This window comes from Canis lupus, chromosome 28, assembly GCF_011100685.1.
Source record: "Canis lupus familiaris isolate Mischka breed German Shepherd chromosome 28, alternate assembly UU_Cfam_GSD_1.0, whole genome shotgun sequence".
NCBI lineage: Eukaryota > Metazoa > Chordata > Mammalia > Carnivora > Canidae > Canis > Canis lupus.
In genome coordinates this window covers 6,590,860-6,609,287 of record NC_049249.1, presented here as the reverse complement: position 1 = coordinate 6,609,287, position 18,428 = coordinate 6,590,860, and the positions used below count along the sequence as shown (strand labels likewise).

The 18,428-nt window shown below is 39.9% G+C and overlaps 1 protein-coding gene and 1 pseudogene across 1 annotated transcript in view; one reads left to right on the top strand and one right to left on the bottom strand.

The window, feature by feature from the left end:
* Positions 1-15,411, bottom strand: part of BTAF1 (B-TFIID TATA-box binding protein associated factor 1) — a 95,308-nt gene extending 79,897 nt beyond the window's left edge. Inside the window, exon 1 of the mRNA XM_038578185.1 lies at positions 15,275-15,411. Within this exon, the coding sequence (XP_038434113.1) occupies positions 15,275-15,288 (14 nt within the window). The 5' untranslated portion in view covers positions 15,289-15,411. The remainder of the gene's footprint in view (positions 1-15,274) is intronic.
* Positions 2,743-4,213, top strand: LOC119877689 (annotated as a pseudogene).
* Positions 15,412-18,428: the final 3,017 nt, after the last annotated feature.

The following is an 18,428-nucleotide window of genomic DNA, read 5'->3' as shown; positions in this document are numbered from 1 at the left end:
TTCTCCCTCTGCCTCTCTCTCTCTCTCTGATGAATAAATAAATAAAATCTTAAAAAAAAAAAAAAAAGGGAAGAACTAGTGGAGGAAATATGGAATTAGATGACAAGTTTACTAGTGGCAGGGACAGGATAGTTAGGAGAGACCAAAAAGGATAGCTGGACTAGAGATCTGAAGTTCAACAAGAGTTGAGAATAAAGGCATATAGGTATATGGGATCATTTGTATACAAGTAACAAACAATGGCAATAAATAAGATCGCCAAGAAAAACATCTCCAAAAGCATATAGCATAACAGCACCAATTCTAGAGCCACAACAACACAGTTCAAATTCCAATTCTGCCATTTATCCAATGAATAAAGTTTGGAATAACACCACAGTGCCATATTACCTGGAATAGGTTAAAAAAAAAAAAAAAAAAAAGGAACACTTACTATGACTTTAGTGTTACTGTGATACATGAAAATCCTAAGTATTAGAAAGGCAAAGTCACAAGTAACTACCACCAGCTATCCACATATCATAATATAGGTCTAGCTTTCCTATCACACTACTAATCAGGCTCAGTAAGGCAAAGTGAATGCCACAGGTAATGAAAAGAAGGCAGCTTCATACTTCATATAAAGAATAAATGGGTACTTCTAAAAAGATGGAGGATGGGGTACCTGGGTGGCTCAGTCAGTTGAGTATCCGGCTCTTGGTTTCAGCTCAAGTCATGATCTCAGGGTGGTGAGATCTAGCTCAAGTCAGGGTCTGCACTCAGCAAGGAGTCTCCTACTCTTCTCCTTCTCCCTCTGCCCCCTCCCCCACCTTGCATGTGCGTGTGCGTGGCGAGCACGTGTGTTAGCTTTCTCTAAAATAAATAAATCTGCAAAAAAAAATTTTTTTTTAAATGGAGAATGACAAAGTTATACTGACTACCCAATCCTATACAAGAGAATAGGAATACATTTTCAAATTTTATCCAATGAGGAAGAGAAAGCAAGTAAGGTCCCAAAGCTAACCATGAGCATTAAGCATTAATAAACTGCAATGAAGCTCATATTTTACTTCTGGGATTATTTTTCACAAAGAGCTAAAAAATTACACAACAAAGCTCTGAAAACCTTTTATAAGAAAAACCTTTAAGAGACAAATGAAATGGGAAGGATTGTTTTTTTCTTTTTCTGGTAGTATTTATCAAACTAGTCAGTCACTAATCACAAAATCATTGTAAGTAGTAAGAAATAGAACTAAAATAGATCTTTTTCCATTAAGAATGGTAAGGGTACTAGGAAAAGTTTTCAAGTGCTTCAGAACACAACACTAAGAGGTAAGGTTCAGATTTATAGTTAAGGGTATGTAGGAAAGACAGATTTCAAGAAAAATATGTGAGGTAATAAAAAAGCCAGAGATATAAAGCAGAGTACTACAACACAGTTTCTGCTTCCAATATACGGAATGGCACACAGAGTGATTATAATGAAATTAATTTTTATAAGACATGCTAAAAATTTATTTATTTTATATATACACTACACACAGACACATCCCCCACCTGCTGACACAATATTTCTCCTTATTAATTCAAGGCTATCTAAATCCTTGCTTTACCCATTCATTAGGTTTTGCTACAGGATTTGGTGAACAGTGACTCAGAGATAGTGGAACAAAAGGGAGAAAAAATTTTTTTGACAGCTGCTGTTATTTAAAAGTTCTAAGACTAAGTCAGACCCAAATTCCTTTCCCATAAAATGATTTCCCTCACTCAACCCATATGTAACTCTCAGAATGCCCCTTGAGTTATTTTCATCTTTAAATTGAACTGTGATGTTAAAGTTCATGAAAATCATCTCTGAGCCTCCACAACAAATGTCTGCATATTGCCATGACCGTATGATTTTGTCAGTGAAAACAAATTCACAAAAAGAAATTTCAAACATCTATATATAAACAACTTTCTGTAATTATCAAGACAAAAATTCATTTTAATTATTCTGTATTAGGGGTATCTGACTGGCTCAGTTGGTAGTGCGGGGGACTCTTGATTTCAGGGTCATAAGTTCAAGCCCCAAGGTGGGCATGGAGCTTACTTTAAAAAAAAAAAAAAAAAATCTTCTAGGGATTCTTGGGTGGCTCAATGGTTGAGCATCTGCCTTGGGCCCAGCACGTGATCCCAGGGTCCTGGGATCAAGTCCTGTGTTGGGCTCTGCACAGAGAGCCTACTTCTCCCTCTGCCTATGTCTCTGTCTCTCTCATGAATAAATAAAATCTTTAAAAAATAATCTTCTATATTATATGGCAGGAAATATTAGGAAAAATTGAATAAGTTTTATTATAAAGAACAGATTAGTTTTAGGTCAAATTTAAGCTACTATAAATGGACTTGCTACGTGTATTCTATATAGGCTCATGTATTCAATTATCAGGCTTTTGGGGTACCTAGGTGGCTCAGTAGGTTAAGCATCTTTGATTTCAGCATCTTTAATTTCAGCTCAGGTCATGATCTCAGGGATGTGAGATCCAGCTCTGCACTGGGTTCTGTGCTGGGTGTGGAGCCTGTTTGGAATTTTCTCTCTCCCTCTTCCTCTGCCCTGTCCTATCCGACCCAACCCCCACCCTGGCTCTTTTTTTTTTTTTTTTTTTATTCATTCATGAGAGACACAGAGAGACAAAAAGAGAGGGAGGGAGGGAAGGAGAGGCAGAGACACAGGCAGAGCTTTGCTGCAATGGGTATGCCGCCAGAACACAGGTGTCATGAAAACCACCGCTAAACCTAAACCAAAATGGGAAAGGAAAAGACTCACATCAACATCGTCGTCATTGGACATGTAGAATCAGGCAAGTCTACCACTACTGGCTATCTGATCTACAAATGTGGTGGGATCAACCAAAGAACTATTGAAAAATTTGAGGAGGAATCTGCTGAGATGGGAAAAGGCTCCTTCAGGTATGCCTGGGTCTTGGATAAATTGAAGGCTGAACGTGAACGTGGTATCACCACTGATATCTCCCTGTGGAAATTTGAGACCGGCAAGTATTATGTGACCATCATTGATGCCCCAGGACACAGAGACTTTATCAAAAACATGATTACAGGCACATCTCAGGCTGACTGTGCTGTCCTGATTGTTGCTGTTGGTGTTGGTGAATTTGAAGCAGCTATCTCCAAGAATGGGAGACCCATGAGCATGTCCTTCTGGCTTATACACTGGTGTAAAGCAACTAATTGTTAGTGTTAACAAGATGGATTCCACTGAACCACCCTACAGCCAGAAGAGAAACGAAGAAATTGTTAAGGAAGTCAGCACCTACATTAAGAAAATTGTCTACAACCCTGACACAGTAGCATTTGTGCCAATTTCTGGTTGGAATGGTGACAACATGCTGGAGCCAAGTGCTAACATGCCTTGGTTCAAGGGATGGAAAGTCACCCGTAAAGATGGGAATGCCAGTGGAACCACACTGCTTGAAGCTCTAGACTGCATTCTACCACCAACTTGTCCAACTGATAAGCCCTTGCGTTTGCCTCTCCAGGATGCCTACAAAATTGGTGGTATTGGTACTGTCCCAGTGGGCCGAGTGGAGACCTGGTGTTCTTCAGCCAAGCATGGTGGTCACCTTGGCTCCGGTCAATGTTACAACTAAAGTCTGTTGAAATGTACCATGAGCTCTGAGTGAGGCTCTTCCTGGGGACAATGTGGGCTTCAATGTCGAGAACGTATCTGTCAAAGATGTTCGTCGTGGCAATGTGGCTGGTGACAGCAAAAATGACCCACCAATGGAAGCAGCTGGCTTCACGGCTCAAGTGATCATCCTGAAACATCCAGGCCAAATCAGTGCTGGGTATGCACCTGTGCCAGACTGTCACACAGCTCACATTGCTTGTAAGTTTGCTGAGCTGCAGGAGAAGATAGATCTTTGTTCTGGAAAAAAGCTGGAAGATGGTCTCAAGTTCTTGAAATCTGGGGATGCTGCCATTGTTGATATGGTTCCTGGCAAACCTATGTGTTGAGAGCTTCTCTGACTATCCTCCTCTGGGTCGTTTTGCTGTTCGTGACGTGAGACAGATGGTTGCTGTGGGTGTCATCAAAGCACTGGACAAGAAAGCAGCTGGAGTTGGCAAAGTCACCATGTCTGCCCAGAAGGCTAAATGAATACTATCCCCAATACCTGCCACCCCAGTCTTAATCAGTGGTGGAAGAATGGTCTCAGAACTGTTTGTGTCAATTGGCCATTTAAGTCTAATAGTAAAAGATTGGTTAATGATAACAATGCATCGTAAAAACGTCAGAAGGAAAGGAGAATGTTTTGTGGACCATTTGGTGGTTTTTGTACGTGTGTGGCAGTTTTAAGTTATTAGTTTTTAAAATCAGTACTTTTTAATGGAAACAACTTGACCAAAAATCTGTCACAGAATTTTGAGACCCATTAAAGAGAAAAAAAGGCGGGGGGAGGAACAGGCAGAGGGAGGAGCAGGCCCCATGAAGGGAGCCCGGGACTCCAGGATCACGCCCTGGGCCAAAGGCAGGTGCTAAACCGCTGAGCCACCCAGGGATCCCCCTACCTTGGCTCTTAAAAACAAAACAAACAAAAATTCCATAATATTGGGCTCTCTTATATGTATCGCATAGATTTAGGACTTTCCTATAGAAAACTGTAGTGAAATAATAAACTAGACTGGAAGTAAGGAGACCTTTTAAAAGTCCTACTTCTGTCACATGTTGGAGGACTTAAGGAAGTCTACTTCACTTAACCTCTTATTTTGGAGGATAAAACAGACAATTTAGGCATATTTTACAGTTTCACATCATTGTGGATTTTTTCCTTTTTAATTTTTCTTATATAACATAATATTTGCCTTATCTTTGACTTATTTGATGGCAAGTTCCTTAGATTGCACTTCTGGAAAGATTTCAACAGCTTCTTAATTCTTTTTTCATAACAGAGATTCTGCTTTTTCTGATCAAAAGAAAAGCTGGCTGCAAAATGAACACTGTAAGAAAGTAACAATACGGGATCCCTGGGTGGCGCAGCGGTTTGGCGCCTGCCTTTGGCCCAGGGCGCGATCCTGGAGACCCGGGATCGAATCCCACATCGGGCTCCCAGTGCATGGAGCCTGCTTCTCCCTCTGCCTGTGTCTCTGTGCCTCTTTCTCTCTCTCTCTCTTTCTCTGTGCCTATCATAAATAAATAAAAATTAAAAAAAAGAAAGTAATAATACTGACCTGTTTATAAATCTGTGTGTAAAAAGTTAAAAGAAAATAGTTTCCAAAGTTTTCCCCAATCATTTCCAGTTTCCCTACTCCTTAAAAAGGAGTGGATTACTTTACTGAATAGATCTCTAGGCTTTGGAACCCAAATTATCTCAAGTTCTCTCTTCACTATCTCTAAAGATTGCTCTTTACACTCATCCTCTCTATTTCAAATGGAAAGACTGTCTTCACTCATCTTCAAGGCTTAGATATTGTCCCACTGTTTCCTTGATATATCATCCATCCCCTTTTATTTTCATTCAATTATCTTTTCTCTACTACCTTAAATCACTATCTTATTAACCCATGCCCTCCTACCTTCAAATATACAGAGGTCTGTCTCTACAGAGAAAAATAAACTGCTTGATTTTGTCATCTTGCATACTTTTTTTTTCCTGCCAAGCATCATGAACAAGTGTTTAAAATCATTCTTTTATTTCCTCACTATACACAATCTAATCCCTCTCAAATTTCTACTCTCCTTTTCTATTGAGTAGCACACCTGATGGTCACCAATGAACTTGTAAACTCCAAATCTGATTTTTTTTTTTTTTTGCTTAAGTCTGACTTTTCTATAACATCTGGTATCAGCAAGTACCCTTTTTTTTTTTAATTTTTTTTTTAATTTATTTATGATAGTCACACAGAGAGAGAGAGAGAGAGGGGCAGAGACACAGGCAGAGGGAGAAGCAGGCTCCATGCACCGGGAGCCCGATGTGGGATTCGATCCTGGGTCTCCAGGATCGTGCCCTGGGCCAAAGGCAGGCTCCAAACCGCTGCGCCACCCAGGGATCCCAGCAAGTACCCATTTTTAAGAGACTTTTCTTCTTAAATTTTCACATTATGTTACTCTGAATTCTCAATTCTTCCTCTGGTTTCCCTCTTCATATGAACATTCTCCCATATTCAATCCTTGGTTTCTCATCAGTTTCCTCCCTTAGGAAACTATATTGTTATTCGTTTAAACTGTAACACAGTACAAATCATCCCCAAATCTAGTCCATCTGGGAGCCACACTTTCAACTGTCTGGTGAGCGTAACCCCAAGGTAACATTATCTTACTGCCAGATTTACTTCCTCAAGCATATTTTGGTCAAATTACTATCTTACTCTAAAACTGTGAATGGCTCATCCTTACCTATCAAAACAAAAATCAAAAAAGGACCTCCCAAACATGAATCTTTTTGGTTTCCACAATTTCTTCTTTTTTTTTTTTTTTTAAGATTTTATTTATTCATGAGAGAGACACATAGAGAGGCAGAGACACAGGCAGAGGGAGAAGCCAGTTCCATGCAGGGAGCCTGACATGGGACTCGATCCCAGGACTCCAGAATTATGCCCTGGGCCGAAGGCAGGCACTAAACCGCTGAGCCACCCAGGGATCCCCTCTACAATTTCTTCTATACCATTTTCTCCACCTGGAATGTCTTTTCTTGGTTTAATTCTTCAGCTAGCTCCCATTCACTAAGATTTAAAGTCCCTTACGCTCTCGAAACCACCTTAGACTGCTGTATCATAGAGATGAATTCCACTTCTGAAATCTACATGAATTCTCATCTTGAATAACCTTCTTGGTATTTGTAATTCTGTTGTGGCATCTTACACTAATTTGTCACATGGTATCTTATACTCCTGAGGCTTCACCTCCTTCAGTGATTCTTTTTGTTCCCCACAATAGTCTGCATAGTGTCTCTACAGTGTCTTTGTTCAGTATTCAAATAATTGTTTAGTTGTATTTACTATAATTAAAATTATAAGGAAAAATGCCAGGACGCCTGGGTGGCTCAGTGGTTGAGCAGCTGCCTTCTACTCAGGGCGTGATCCCAGGATCCTGGATTGAGTCACACATTGGGTTTCCTGCGGGGAGCCTACTTCTCCCTCTGCCTAGGTCTCTGCCTTTTCTCTGTGTCTCTCATGAATAAATAAATAAGTTAAAAATAAAAAGTAGGGGCAGCCTGGGTGGCTCAGCGGTTTAGCGCCACCTTCAGCCCAGGACATGATCTGGAGACCTGGGATCCAGTCCCACATCAGGCTCCCTGCATGGAGCCTGCTTCTTGCTCTGCCTATGTCCCTGCCTCTCTCTCTCTGTCTCATGAATAAATAAATAAAATCTTAAAATAAAAAAAAAAAAGTAGTTTCTTAAGGCCAAGTTTTTTTTTTTTTAAAGATTTTATTTATTTATTCATGATAGTCACAGAGAGAGAGAGAGAGGCAGAGACACAGGCAGAGGGAGAAGCAGGCTCCATGCACCGGGAGCCCGATGTGGGATTCGATCCCGGGTCTCCAGGATCACACCCCAAGCCAAAGGCAGGTGCTCAATCGCTGAGCCACCCAGGCGTTCCTGATTCAGGTTTTGTGTATCAACTTGTGACTTCAGGACACTGCTCTAAAGACTGCCCAGAAAAAGGAAAGAGTACATGGAAGTTTGTAGAGGTTATGCAGGAAGCTTCTATCTAACCCTTCTTCCCTTCCAGGTGTTTGCGTTATGATAATTCATGAAGTAAAGATATAAAAAGGTACGGAGGGCAGCTCCAGTGGCGCAGCGGTTTAGCGCCACCTGCAGCCCGGGATGGGATCCTGGAGACCCAGGATCGAGTCCCACGTCCGGCTTCCTGCATGGAGCCTGCTTCTCCCTCTGCTTATGTCTCTGCCTCTCTCTCTCTCTCTCTGAATAAATAAATAAATCTTTTTTTTTTAAAGGTACAGAAAAAAATCATAGATATTTTGAACTATGTCCTAGGTTGCTACTTCACCATTAATAAACAAGTATATGTTACATTTCCACTAAATGTAAAAAAGCCCGTTGAGGATAAAAGAAAAAAAATATATAGGGGTGCCTGGCTGGCTCAGTCAGTAGAGTATGCAACTCTTGATTTTGGCATCATGAGTTCAAACCCCACGTTGGGGATAGAGATTACTTAAAAAAAGAAAAAAAAAAAGGATATAAATATAACTTCTTCAAATCTACTTCCAAACTCAATAACCTCCGAATAAATTTAAATTTAATCTCTTTGAAAAATACTATATGGTCAACTAGCAGAACACTTCCCAAGGAAAGTTTTATAAACTTAACTAAGACAATGATCAGTTAAGTTTGTCTATTTTGTTATGCTTTTTTTTTACATTTAACAAAAGTGCAGTAAATAAACTATTTGAATCTTTTACTTTTCTGTGACTTAGGGAGTAAGAAAGTAAATATCTGATATAAACACTGTATTAAGTCTCATATTATCATTAAGCAAGAAAGCTATATTCTTTAAACAAGAAAAATTACTTTAAGATACCACACTGTACACTGAGAGAATCAATATGAAAATGAAACTACACCAATGCCAGGTGCAAGGCCAGGTGCATGCTAGAATCAGCTGCATTCCTTCACTACCACACTAGAACACAAATTCCTTAAAATGGGGACTCTACTTTGTTCTCAGCTGTTATCTCTAGTACCTAGAACATAGAAAGCATTCTATAAATACTCAATAAATGAATGCTGAAAAAGTACAATCAGTTATTTCCTTTAGGACATTTTTTTCTAATCTCTACTCTTGATCCATCAAGCTACAGCCTTTTACAGGACTTCTTCTTCAGAAGAAATATGTTATTTTCGGGGTGCTTGGGTGACTCAGTTGGTTAAGTGTCTGCCTTTGGCTCAATTCATGATCCCAGAGTCCTGGAATCGAGACCCACATCAGGCTCCCTGCTCCACGAGGAGACTGCTTCTCCCTCTGCCTGCCACTCACCCTGCTTGTGCGTGAGCTCTGTCATATAAATTAATAAAATCTTTAAAAGAAATATGTTATTTTAAAAGTTCACACAAAATTGTGTACTTTAAAATGGTTAAAAATGTTGAATTTTATCACAACTTAAAAATGAATCGATGTATATAAGTACTCTGAGGAATAAACCAAAGAAATAGGGAGGAATTTACCATACAGATTGAAATGTAAAAGTTTCTATCTACCTCTTCTACCTTTCCTAGCTTTTTTTGTCCCTAACTTTTTTAAAGTATGAAATATTTGACATTATAATTTACAATAGCTGTCAATCCTCTAATGGGTTGAAATTAGCAGTAATGAAAGAAAAAGCATAACAAACACAAGAAACCTGTGCTGTCCTACAGATCATTAAGATCATTTTAGCATTTTCCCTGTCAGTAGGAAGGAACCACTGGAATTTCCTCCATGTCAAGAAACTTCCTTGTAGTGACACCTGGGTGGCTCAGCCATTAAGCGTCTGCCTTCAGCTTGGGGTGTGATCCTGGAGTCCTGGGATCAAGTCCCAAATTGGGCTCCCTGCATGGCACCTATGTCTCTGCCCCTCTCTCTCTGTCTCTCATGAATAAAATTTTTAAAAAAAGAAAGATCTGACCTTTAAAAAAAAAAAAGAAAAGAAACTTCCTTGTATTTGGCAGAACAGGACTGCTGAAACAATGTTTCTCTGAAGTATCAGGAGTACAGAAAGAATTAACAAAACTGCAAAGGTCTGATCAAATGTAGCAATTTGTTTCTTCCATAAGAGTGTGTTCCCTTTTTCCCCAGAAACCTTTCTGAACACTGCATGATTTTCAAATGCAAAAATGTCACAGACCTGGGAAACAGTTTCTTTCTTTTTTTTTTTTTTTTTTTTTTTTAAGATTTTATTTAGGGATCCCTGGGTGGAGCAGCGGTTGGCGCCTGCCTTTGGCCCAGGGCGCGATCCTGGAGACCCGGGATCGAATCCCACATCGGGCTCCCGGTGCATGGAGCCTGCTTCTCCCTCTGCCTGTGTCTCTGCCCCTCTCTCTCACTCTCTCTCTCTCTCTGTGACTATCATAAGCTAAAACAAAAAAAAAAAAAAAAGATTTTATTTATTCATGAGAGACACCAAGAGAGGGGCAGACATAAGCAGAGGGAGAAGTAGGCTTCCTGTGGGATCATGACCTGAGCCAAAAAAAGATGCTCAACCACTGAGCTACCCAGGTGCCCCCTGAGAAACAGTTTCTAATAATGCAGTCAAATTATAATTACTGTCTAGACATTTTAGACATGACCTGCATAGCTAAGATCACTGATGAAAAATTCTTTAAATTGTATTTTTAAATTTATATGATCGAGGGAAACTATGTTCCTATTAGCTAGTCAATGTACAATAGTCAGCTCAATTATGGCATAAACTGGCAAAGGTATGAAAACCTTAAAATACACACACACACAAACCTGTGGTAACCCATGATACTCAACAATGGCATAGATTCACCATCTTCTGTAATAAACATAATCTTAACAATTCCTCTGAGGTTGCCTAATTTACTATTGATGGCCCATCCCCCAACCAAGTGATAAATGATACTGGAGAAAGGCTCCCAAAGCAAAACAGCAGTATTCAAAGATTTAACATTTTTTTTTAAGATTTTATTTACTTATTCATGAGAGACACGGAGAGAGAGAGACAGAGGCAGAGATACAGGCAGAGGGAGAAGCAGGCTTCGTGCAGGGAGCCTCGTGTGGGACTCAATCCCAGGACTCCAGGATCACGCCCTGGGCCAAAGGCAGGCGCTAAATCACTGAGCCACCCAAGGATCCCCTACAATTATTATTTCAATGGTCTGCAAGCAACACTGAAAGCTGTGATATATACTAATTTGTCTTTTTGCCAAGGTTGGTTTTGTGGGAACAAGTAGCTAGTGAATGAGCTTAGCTGACCTTCCAGCATTCACATCTTAAGGGCAACATTGTTCTCTACTCCTACATTTGTGTATACTCCTCTCTTACCAAGTGTCCAAAGGAGACAAACATTTTCCAGTAATACTTCACTGCAGGTTATGGAGCACTTCAAATGCTGTATTTGCAAAGTTTGTTTGTTTGCAAGATTTAACTCTCCCACAAATCAAGAGTTGACCATGTATTTGATAATTCTGCCACATCCTTACAATTTAAAGTACAGTAAAACTAGACCTTTATAAAACTATAAGCAGGGTCTAAAAAATGTGATCACAGAGTGCAAAGTTGTATTATATCCAATTTGCATTATAAAAGGTCACACTATCACAGAATTCATTCTGCTATAAACTTTTAAAAACAGTTCTGATAATATTATGATTATCAAATCCCACGTCGGGCTCCCTGCATGGAGCCTGCTTCTCCCTCTGCCTGTGTCTCTGCCTCTCTGTCTCTCTCTGTGTGACTATCATGAATAAATAAATAAAATCTTAAATAAAATAAATAAAATAAATAAAATAAATAAAATAAAATAAAATAATAAAATAAAATAAAATAAAATAAAATAAAATAAAATAAAATAAAATAAAATAAAATAAAATTACAGGGACACCTGCGTGGCTCAGTGGTTGAGCGTCTGGCTTTGGCTCAGGGTGTGATCCCGGGATCCTGTATCGAGTTCCACATCAGACTCCTTGTGGGGAGCCTGCTTCTCCCTCTGCCTGTATCTCGGCCTCTCTCTCTCTCTGTGTCTCTCATGGGTAAATAAATAAAATCTTTTGTAAATAAATAAACAAACAAAATTATAATCCCGGTTAATATTCAAAGCTATAATGAAAACTGGCCTTCCTGTGGAAAAACTGTAAGGATTCACTGAAAAACACTGGAATATTCTACTACATACATTAACTATGGCAAAATCATGACAGCTATTAAGAAACAAAATCACTTGTTCTTTTTTTTTTTTTTTTTTTTTTTTTTTTTTAATGTACAGAGCACCTACTCTAGGAGCCAACCACTCTCCTGGAAAGAAAAAAGTCAGACTTAATCCCTTTTCTCCAGAGTGTACGTAAATCCAAGTAGGGAGGAGAACAATTACATGATTACAAAATATATTATGACTGACAGAAATATATATTAGTACAAATAACTCAGATGAAGTATAACCAGAGAAAACTTCCCAAAGGGACACATAAACTTAGACTCCAAAACTGTTAGCCAGACTTGGGGAGGCGGTGGGAGGGCAGAAAATAAGTGTTACAGAGATAAAAAATGGGAGGTGAGAACACAGATTCAAAATGAAAGGGAGAGGGATCCCTGGGTGGCGCAGCGGTTTGGCGCCTGCCTTTGGCCCAGGGCACGATCCGGGAGACCCTGGATCGAATCCCACGTCGGGCTCCCGGTGCATGGAGCCTGCTTCTCCCTCTGCCTGTGTCTCTGCCTCTCTCTCTCTCTCTCTCTCTATCATAAAAAAAAAAAAAAAAAAAATGAAAGGGAGAGAGGGATGCAGAGAACCTGACACAAGGTAAAGCTAAAAAGGTGAAGTCAGAACTAGATCACAAAGAATCTAGTAAGAAGTCTGAGGAATTTGGATTTTATGCTAAGGCAAAATAAAACATCTAAACGTTTTAAGCAGAAAAAGGACATTAATACAACATACAAATTAATTAATTTGTATATTCACAAAATATGTCTGAAATGAAGAATAAATTAGAGATGCGTTGGGAGGCAAGAAGAACAAGTGGCTGCTGCTGTAGGTGCCTTGGATTAGAGATGATGGTGGTAGTATATGGAGCAGGACTGTGGTAACTGGTATGGAAAGAGGACTGACCAGAGAAAGATTAGAAATATAGACTTGGGCAGCCCGGGTGGCTCAGTGGTTTAGTGCTGCCTTCAGTCCAGGGCCTGATCCTGGAGACTGGGAATTGAGTCCCACACGTTGGGCTCCCTGCATGAAGCCTGCTTCTCCCTCTGCCTCTCTCTCTCCCTCTCTCTCTCTCTCTCTGTTTCTCATGAACAAATAAATCTTTAAAAAAAAAAAAAAAGAAGAAGGAAATATAGACTTAAAGGATTGGATTTAGTGACTAGCTGGATGGGAGGAAGGAGAGAGAAAAATAATTTATTATTCTCAGATTCCCGAACCTGGCAATTGAGGGAATGATGATACTAACTACCCATTTCTCTTCTGTTGGAAATCTTACAAGGTCCTAAAAATACTACAGTGCAAAAAAATATTTTAGATTTGATTGTGGAAAATATTTTTTATAGATTTATTTTTTATTGGTGTTCAACTTGCCAACATATAGAATAACACCCAGTGCTCATCCCGTCAAGTGTGTGGCAAATATTTTTATATAGAAGGAGCTATCTTCCACCTATTCCACATAAAATATTAAAATGAGTCTGTATTCTACAAGCATACACCAACAAGGAAGGAAATTCAGTTAGGGAAAGGAAACATGCTTAGTGTATGGAGAAGATGAGCTTGAAATTAAAGTTTGCTAATCAAAGTGAATCTGCTAATAATAAAGGCCAGAACTGACAGTATCCCCAAAATGCAGAAGGTGTCTCAAAGTGTCTTTCTTGAACCATCATATTACCAAAATATACACAGGAGTAGTAGCGTTTACATAAATAACCATGATAGGCTTTTTTTTTTCTTTTTAAGAATTTAACAGGATTTTGGCAAAATTAGAATCCTCATAAAAAAAGAGCACTACTCTTTGAAATCCAATGTGAAGAATAAAAGGCAATAGCCTTCAAAACCCAACTCATTCATTCAGAAACTTGCATGCCCTCAACTTCTGTAAATAGATTAGCAAAGGCCAAGCAGATTAGTTTCTTTTTAAATACTTCGGTTTGTCTCTATAAAACTAAATCCAATACTGTGAAAACAGTCTGCTCTAAAAGGAATTTCAAGAGCTATTCATTCTTTTTATTTTATTTTTTTTAATAAGTAAACTCTCTACCCAACGTGGGGCTTGAACTTACGACCCCTAGATCAAGAGCATGCTTCACTAACTGAGCCAGGCAGGTGCCCCAGGAGCTACTTAATCTCTTAAACAATGTATCCCCTAATAAATCTCTTACTAAGTTGCTGTATCGGTGTATTTATAACATATATTTATATGGGAGGTCACAAATTAGAAGATACACCTTTCAGTATTTGCAAAAAGCTAAAAGACCACTTTACTCTCTCAAGGCAATTTTATATATCACAAAACAAGAATTTCCTCACAATGACTGGATTCAATTAACATATGAAATAAAAACTAGACGCTCCCTACTACAGATACTAGCAACCCCCTTAAACCAACTCCCATGGACTTCCACACACTATTTCATCAGTTATCTAGGGAGTCGGTGAGGAGATGGGTTATCCTTTTGGCTTGGAAAACAGAGCTTGAGCACCCATGATGTCCACCGACAATGTCAAGAAGTGTACTCAATTGTGAAAAATGAATGAAAACTATTTGTTTTCTGAACTATTTGTTTGCCTCCTTTAGTCTATGTGATAGAAAGACCAGTTCTCATCAAAACTTACCTCATCAACTCTAGTGAACTTGGTGATTCCTGACTGCTATCAGAGAGACTATCTCGTACTTATATTTCCAAAAATAAAACCTCTAACAAAAAGGTTTCCCACCATTCTTATTATATTGGAGGTAAGGATTTTCCTCCCAATCACGACGTCTTGTTGGCTTTTCTACAGTTTTCCTAGACGTTCCTGTTGATAGGCAACATTTTAAAATAACTTAAGATCTGTGACATCTTTCACGCCTTAGCTAAGAAGGTTAGTAATAATATAATAACTTGCCAAAAACAATGCTGACGACTGAATGTTTACTGCTAAACAAAAAAATTACACTGTATGAAAAAAGTCCTCAGGAAAGTCCGTATCCTTAAAGCCATAAATAGTTTCTAACATAATGAGAAGCTCACTTAGATAATAGTAATTCAAATCTCCCAGATCTCGACAGTTACTACCAAGTTTTCCCATGAAATGGAGGTTAGGGATCAGCCTTAGAACACCGAGAGGGTAACAGGCTCCATCCAGAACTGAAAGAGGGAAGAGAAACCAGACAAGAGAAGCATGGTGAGGAAAGCGAAAAACTAGCTCTAGCGTGGCACAGGGCACGAGAAAAAGACGTTTTTGAGCCGATTTACCAAGAGTAACTGGAGCCCAAACCCTCAGAGACTGAGGGGGCGAACTCCGAAGTCTGTGAAAGAAGGCGCCCGAGCCCAGTGACAATGGGAACCGCTCCTTTCTAGGAGTGGGGGCGCCGAGAGGAGAACGTGCCTCGCCTGGACCACCTTCCCGTCCGCTCGTCAGGAGCGAGACCCACCTGGAGACCGCCATGGCCGGGCGCCGGCGGTTCGGGGTTCCCCGCGAGCTACGCGCCGCGCCGCGCCGCGCCGCGCCGCTGAGGCGCTAGTTTCCAGACAGCAGAGCGGCGCAGGCCCAGGCCGCGGTCAGAGGGGAGCGGCCGGTGCGGCGCGGGGCGTCCCGCCGCGGGCCCTTGAGCATCTGCCCCACCGCCTGCCCGAATTCGCCCCCGCTGCGGCCGGGGAGCAGGGGTCTGAGGCGGCGGCGGAGGCGGCAGTCGTCCGACCCGCACGACTTCAAACCGGGGGCCCCCAGCCCCGCTCTTTGCTGACGCAGGCGTCGGCACGCTGAACTGAGCGTCAGCGCGCCGGAAGTGACGTCAGCTCACCGCCAGGGCCTCCGCTGCGCGCGACTGAGAGGAAGGAGAGCGAGTGATTTGTGCTTGGCGGCGTTCGCTTGAAAAAAAGTGTGGCTATCTGTCGTTATCGAGGCAGGAAGGATAAATAAGGGACTCCTATTTCCTAGAGGAGGAAAAAAGGCGACTTAGCCAAGGTTCTGGAAGTTCAAAACCTAGGTTTCCAATTCCTCACTGCCCTGATCCTCGTCCCACCAGACTGCTAGGGAAAACAGGATCCAGAAGACCTTAGGATGCTCAACTCCGGGTGGCGATGCCAGAAATTGAGAAAGATCTCCAGTGGCACTTAGAACACGGCTCCAGTGTTTGCCATATTCGCCAGAAATTATGCATAGCTATCGTAGGGAAGATCTGCTCACCATTTTCGAAATCAAGTTTAATTTCTTGGTTGTTTATGTTGTAGGTACCATAATTTCTCAACCAGATATGAAAATTCCCAACCCTTCCCCCCCTTTTTGTGGCTTATCTGGCTATTGAGTCGCTTAATTCATTAGGCTTTTAAACATTTTGATTTTTATAACTGTCAAAGTATTCAGCTTCATTCAAGCCCATCTTAGAGGTCATTAACAGATAAATATACAAAAAACACTGCTTTTTGTCATGTCACTCTGCTTATAAAACTTATCCTCTGGCTTTTCATTACCTGAAGAATCTATGTCTCTTGAGTCTGGTTTTCATCTATAAAACGAAGCTGGTGAGAAGTACTCTAGAAGGTTATGGAAATAAAATGAGACCATGCATCTCGGAGAGTTTACAAGAGCTTTGTAAACCATGAAGTAGTACATAAATGGAAGTGAAAAGAAACTAACAAGTGCCTGCTATGTGGTAGGCGTTTTGGCATGCATTACCTCATAAAATTCCTAGGCCAGCCCTGTAAAGTAAGTTTTAATCTTCAATTTATGTTCTTAAGATTTTATTTTTTAAATAATCTCTATACCCAACATGGGCCTCAAACTCACAACCCTGAGATTAAGAGTCACATGCCCTACCGATTAAACTAGCCAGGCACCCCATTAATCTTCAATTTAGAGGTGAGGAAACTAAACTCAGAAAGTTTAGGTAATTTGCTCACAATCCAAGCTAGTAATATTTACTGTTGTTCATTCATTCAACAAATATTTATTTGGCACCTACTCTGTGTCAGACTTTGCTAGGCACTGTTTGTACTGTTAGACAAAATCTGATTAAGCTGATGATCAAGTATTTTCACATTTCATAGTCTTCTCACACACACACCCCTTCTCAATATCTTTCCCACCACTGAAGCTAAACATAGGTGCTACTTAACTAATTATGTACTACATTCATTTATTCAGCCAAAATTAAGTACCTACCGCTTGCTGAACTCTACTAGAGATTGGTGCTTCAAAAGAACCCAAAACAGACAGGATGCCCACTTTGGTTGAACTTCCATCCTAATGGAAGGAAAAAGAGTAAACAGATAAACAAAATATCATGTTTATATTCCATGTAAAACAGAATGATTGGATAATAAGATGATTAAAGACTCTTTATTTGGTAGTTAGGGAGAAATCAAGGAGGCACTTAACCTGAGGCCTGAATGACCGGAGGGAGCCAGCTGTGGGAAGATCTGGGGAGATTTCAAGGTAGAAGATACACCTAGTATAAATGCCTAAGAGAAGTCTGCTGTGTGGGGAGGTAAACTGGGAAAAGGGGCCATTGTAAAAAATTTGGATTTTATACAGTAGAAAGTCATAGAAGAGTATTAACATTTGAATAAAATGATCTGATATAAATATATATACAAAATCTTACTCTTTAATATCCAAGAGGTAAGTAGATACATAGTTCTAAATGACATTTAGAAGAGAGGAAATGGCTGGTATAATAGTTTTGTAAGGGACAATGTAATAATCAAATATATTGATGTGAGACTGTCTTGTTTTTAAATCCTTCCTCACCACAGTTAACAGTTCTGTGTCCAGCGGAGTTGTATAACATTTGTAAGTTTCAGTTCCTTCACCTGTGATATGGTATGGGGATTATAATAGGACCTCATAGGGTGATAGTATTAAGTGAGATAATCAATAAAATGCATTTAACCAAGTGACTGGCACAATAAGTATGCAAAAATACTATTAACTACATCAATTTTTCTTTTTGTCAACTATGTGACCTTTAGCGAGTGACTTAACTTTTATGTCTCAATGTCCTCATCTGTGAAATGGTGATGATCATCATACTGGTCCATAATGTGTTATTTGAAACCACCTGCCAGATGGTTTTCTGAATTTAAAGCTTTTTTTAGATTCAGATATAGGTTTTAGATTTTGATTGGATTTAGTAATCCAGTGCATATACCTTGTTACACCCCAGCAGCTTCTAGGACAGTACCCTATGATCAAATACATTTACAAATGTATGAATAGCCATACTAAGAGGAATAAATCAAAGACTATGAATAACTGCAAGCTAATTCAGGTCTGACTTTGCTGCCAAATGCAAATTTTTAAATATGGTTTTTAGACTCTTCTCAGTTTTGGAATTTTAAATAATAGGATCATGCACCTGTGCTCCTGTGCTCTCTAAAGTTATAGTAAGGATTAAATGAACAATACATGATACACTTAAAAATAGTAAGTGCTAAATAAATAGTAGCCATTATTTTTTACCAACAGAAAGGTGGTTTCAAAAATCAATGGCAGGCCTTCCCTGGGCCTGTGTCTGCACCTCCACCACTGCCGGCCTGCTCAGACACCTAAGATCTAACTGCAGTCATGAGCAGCAACAAATGTTT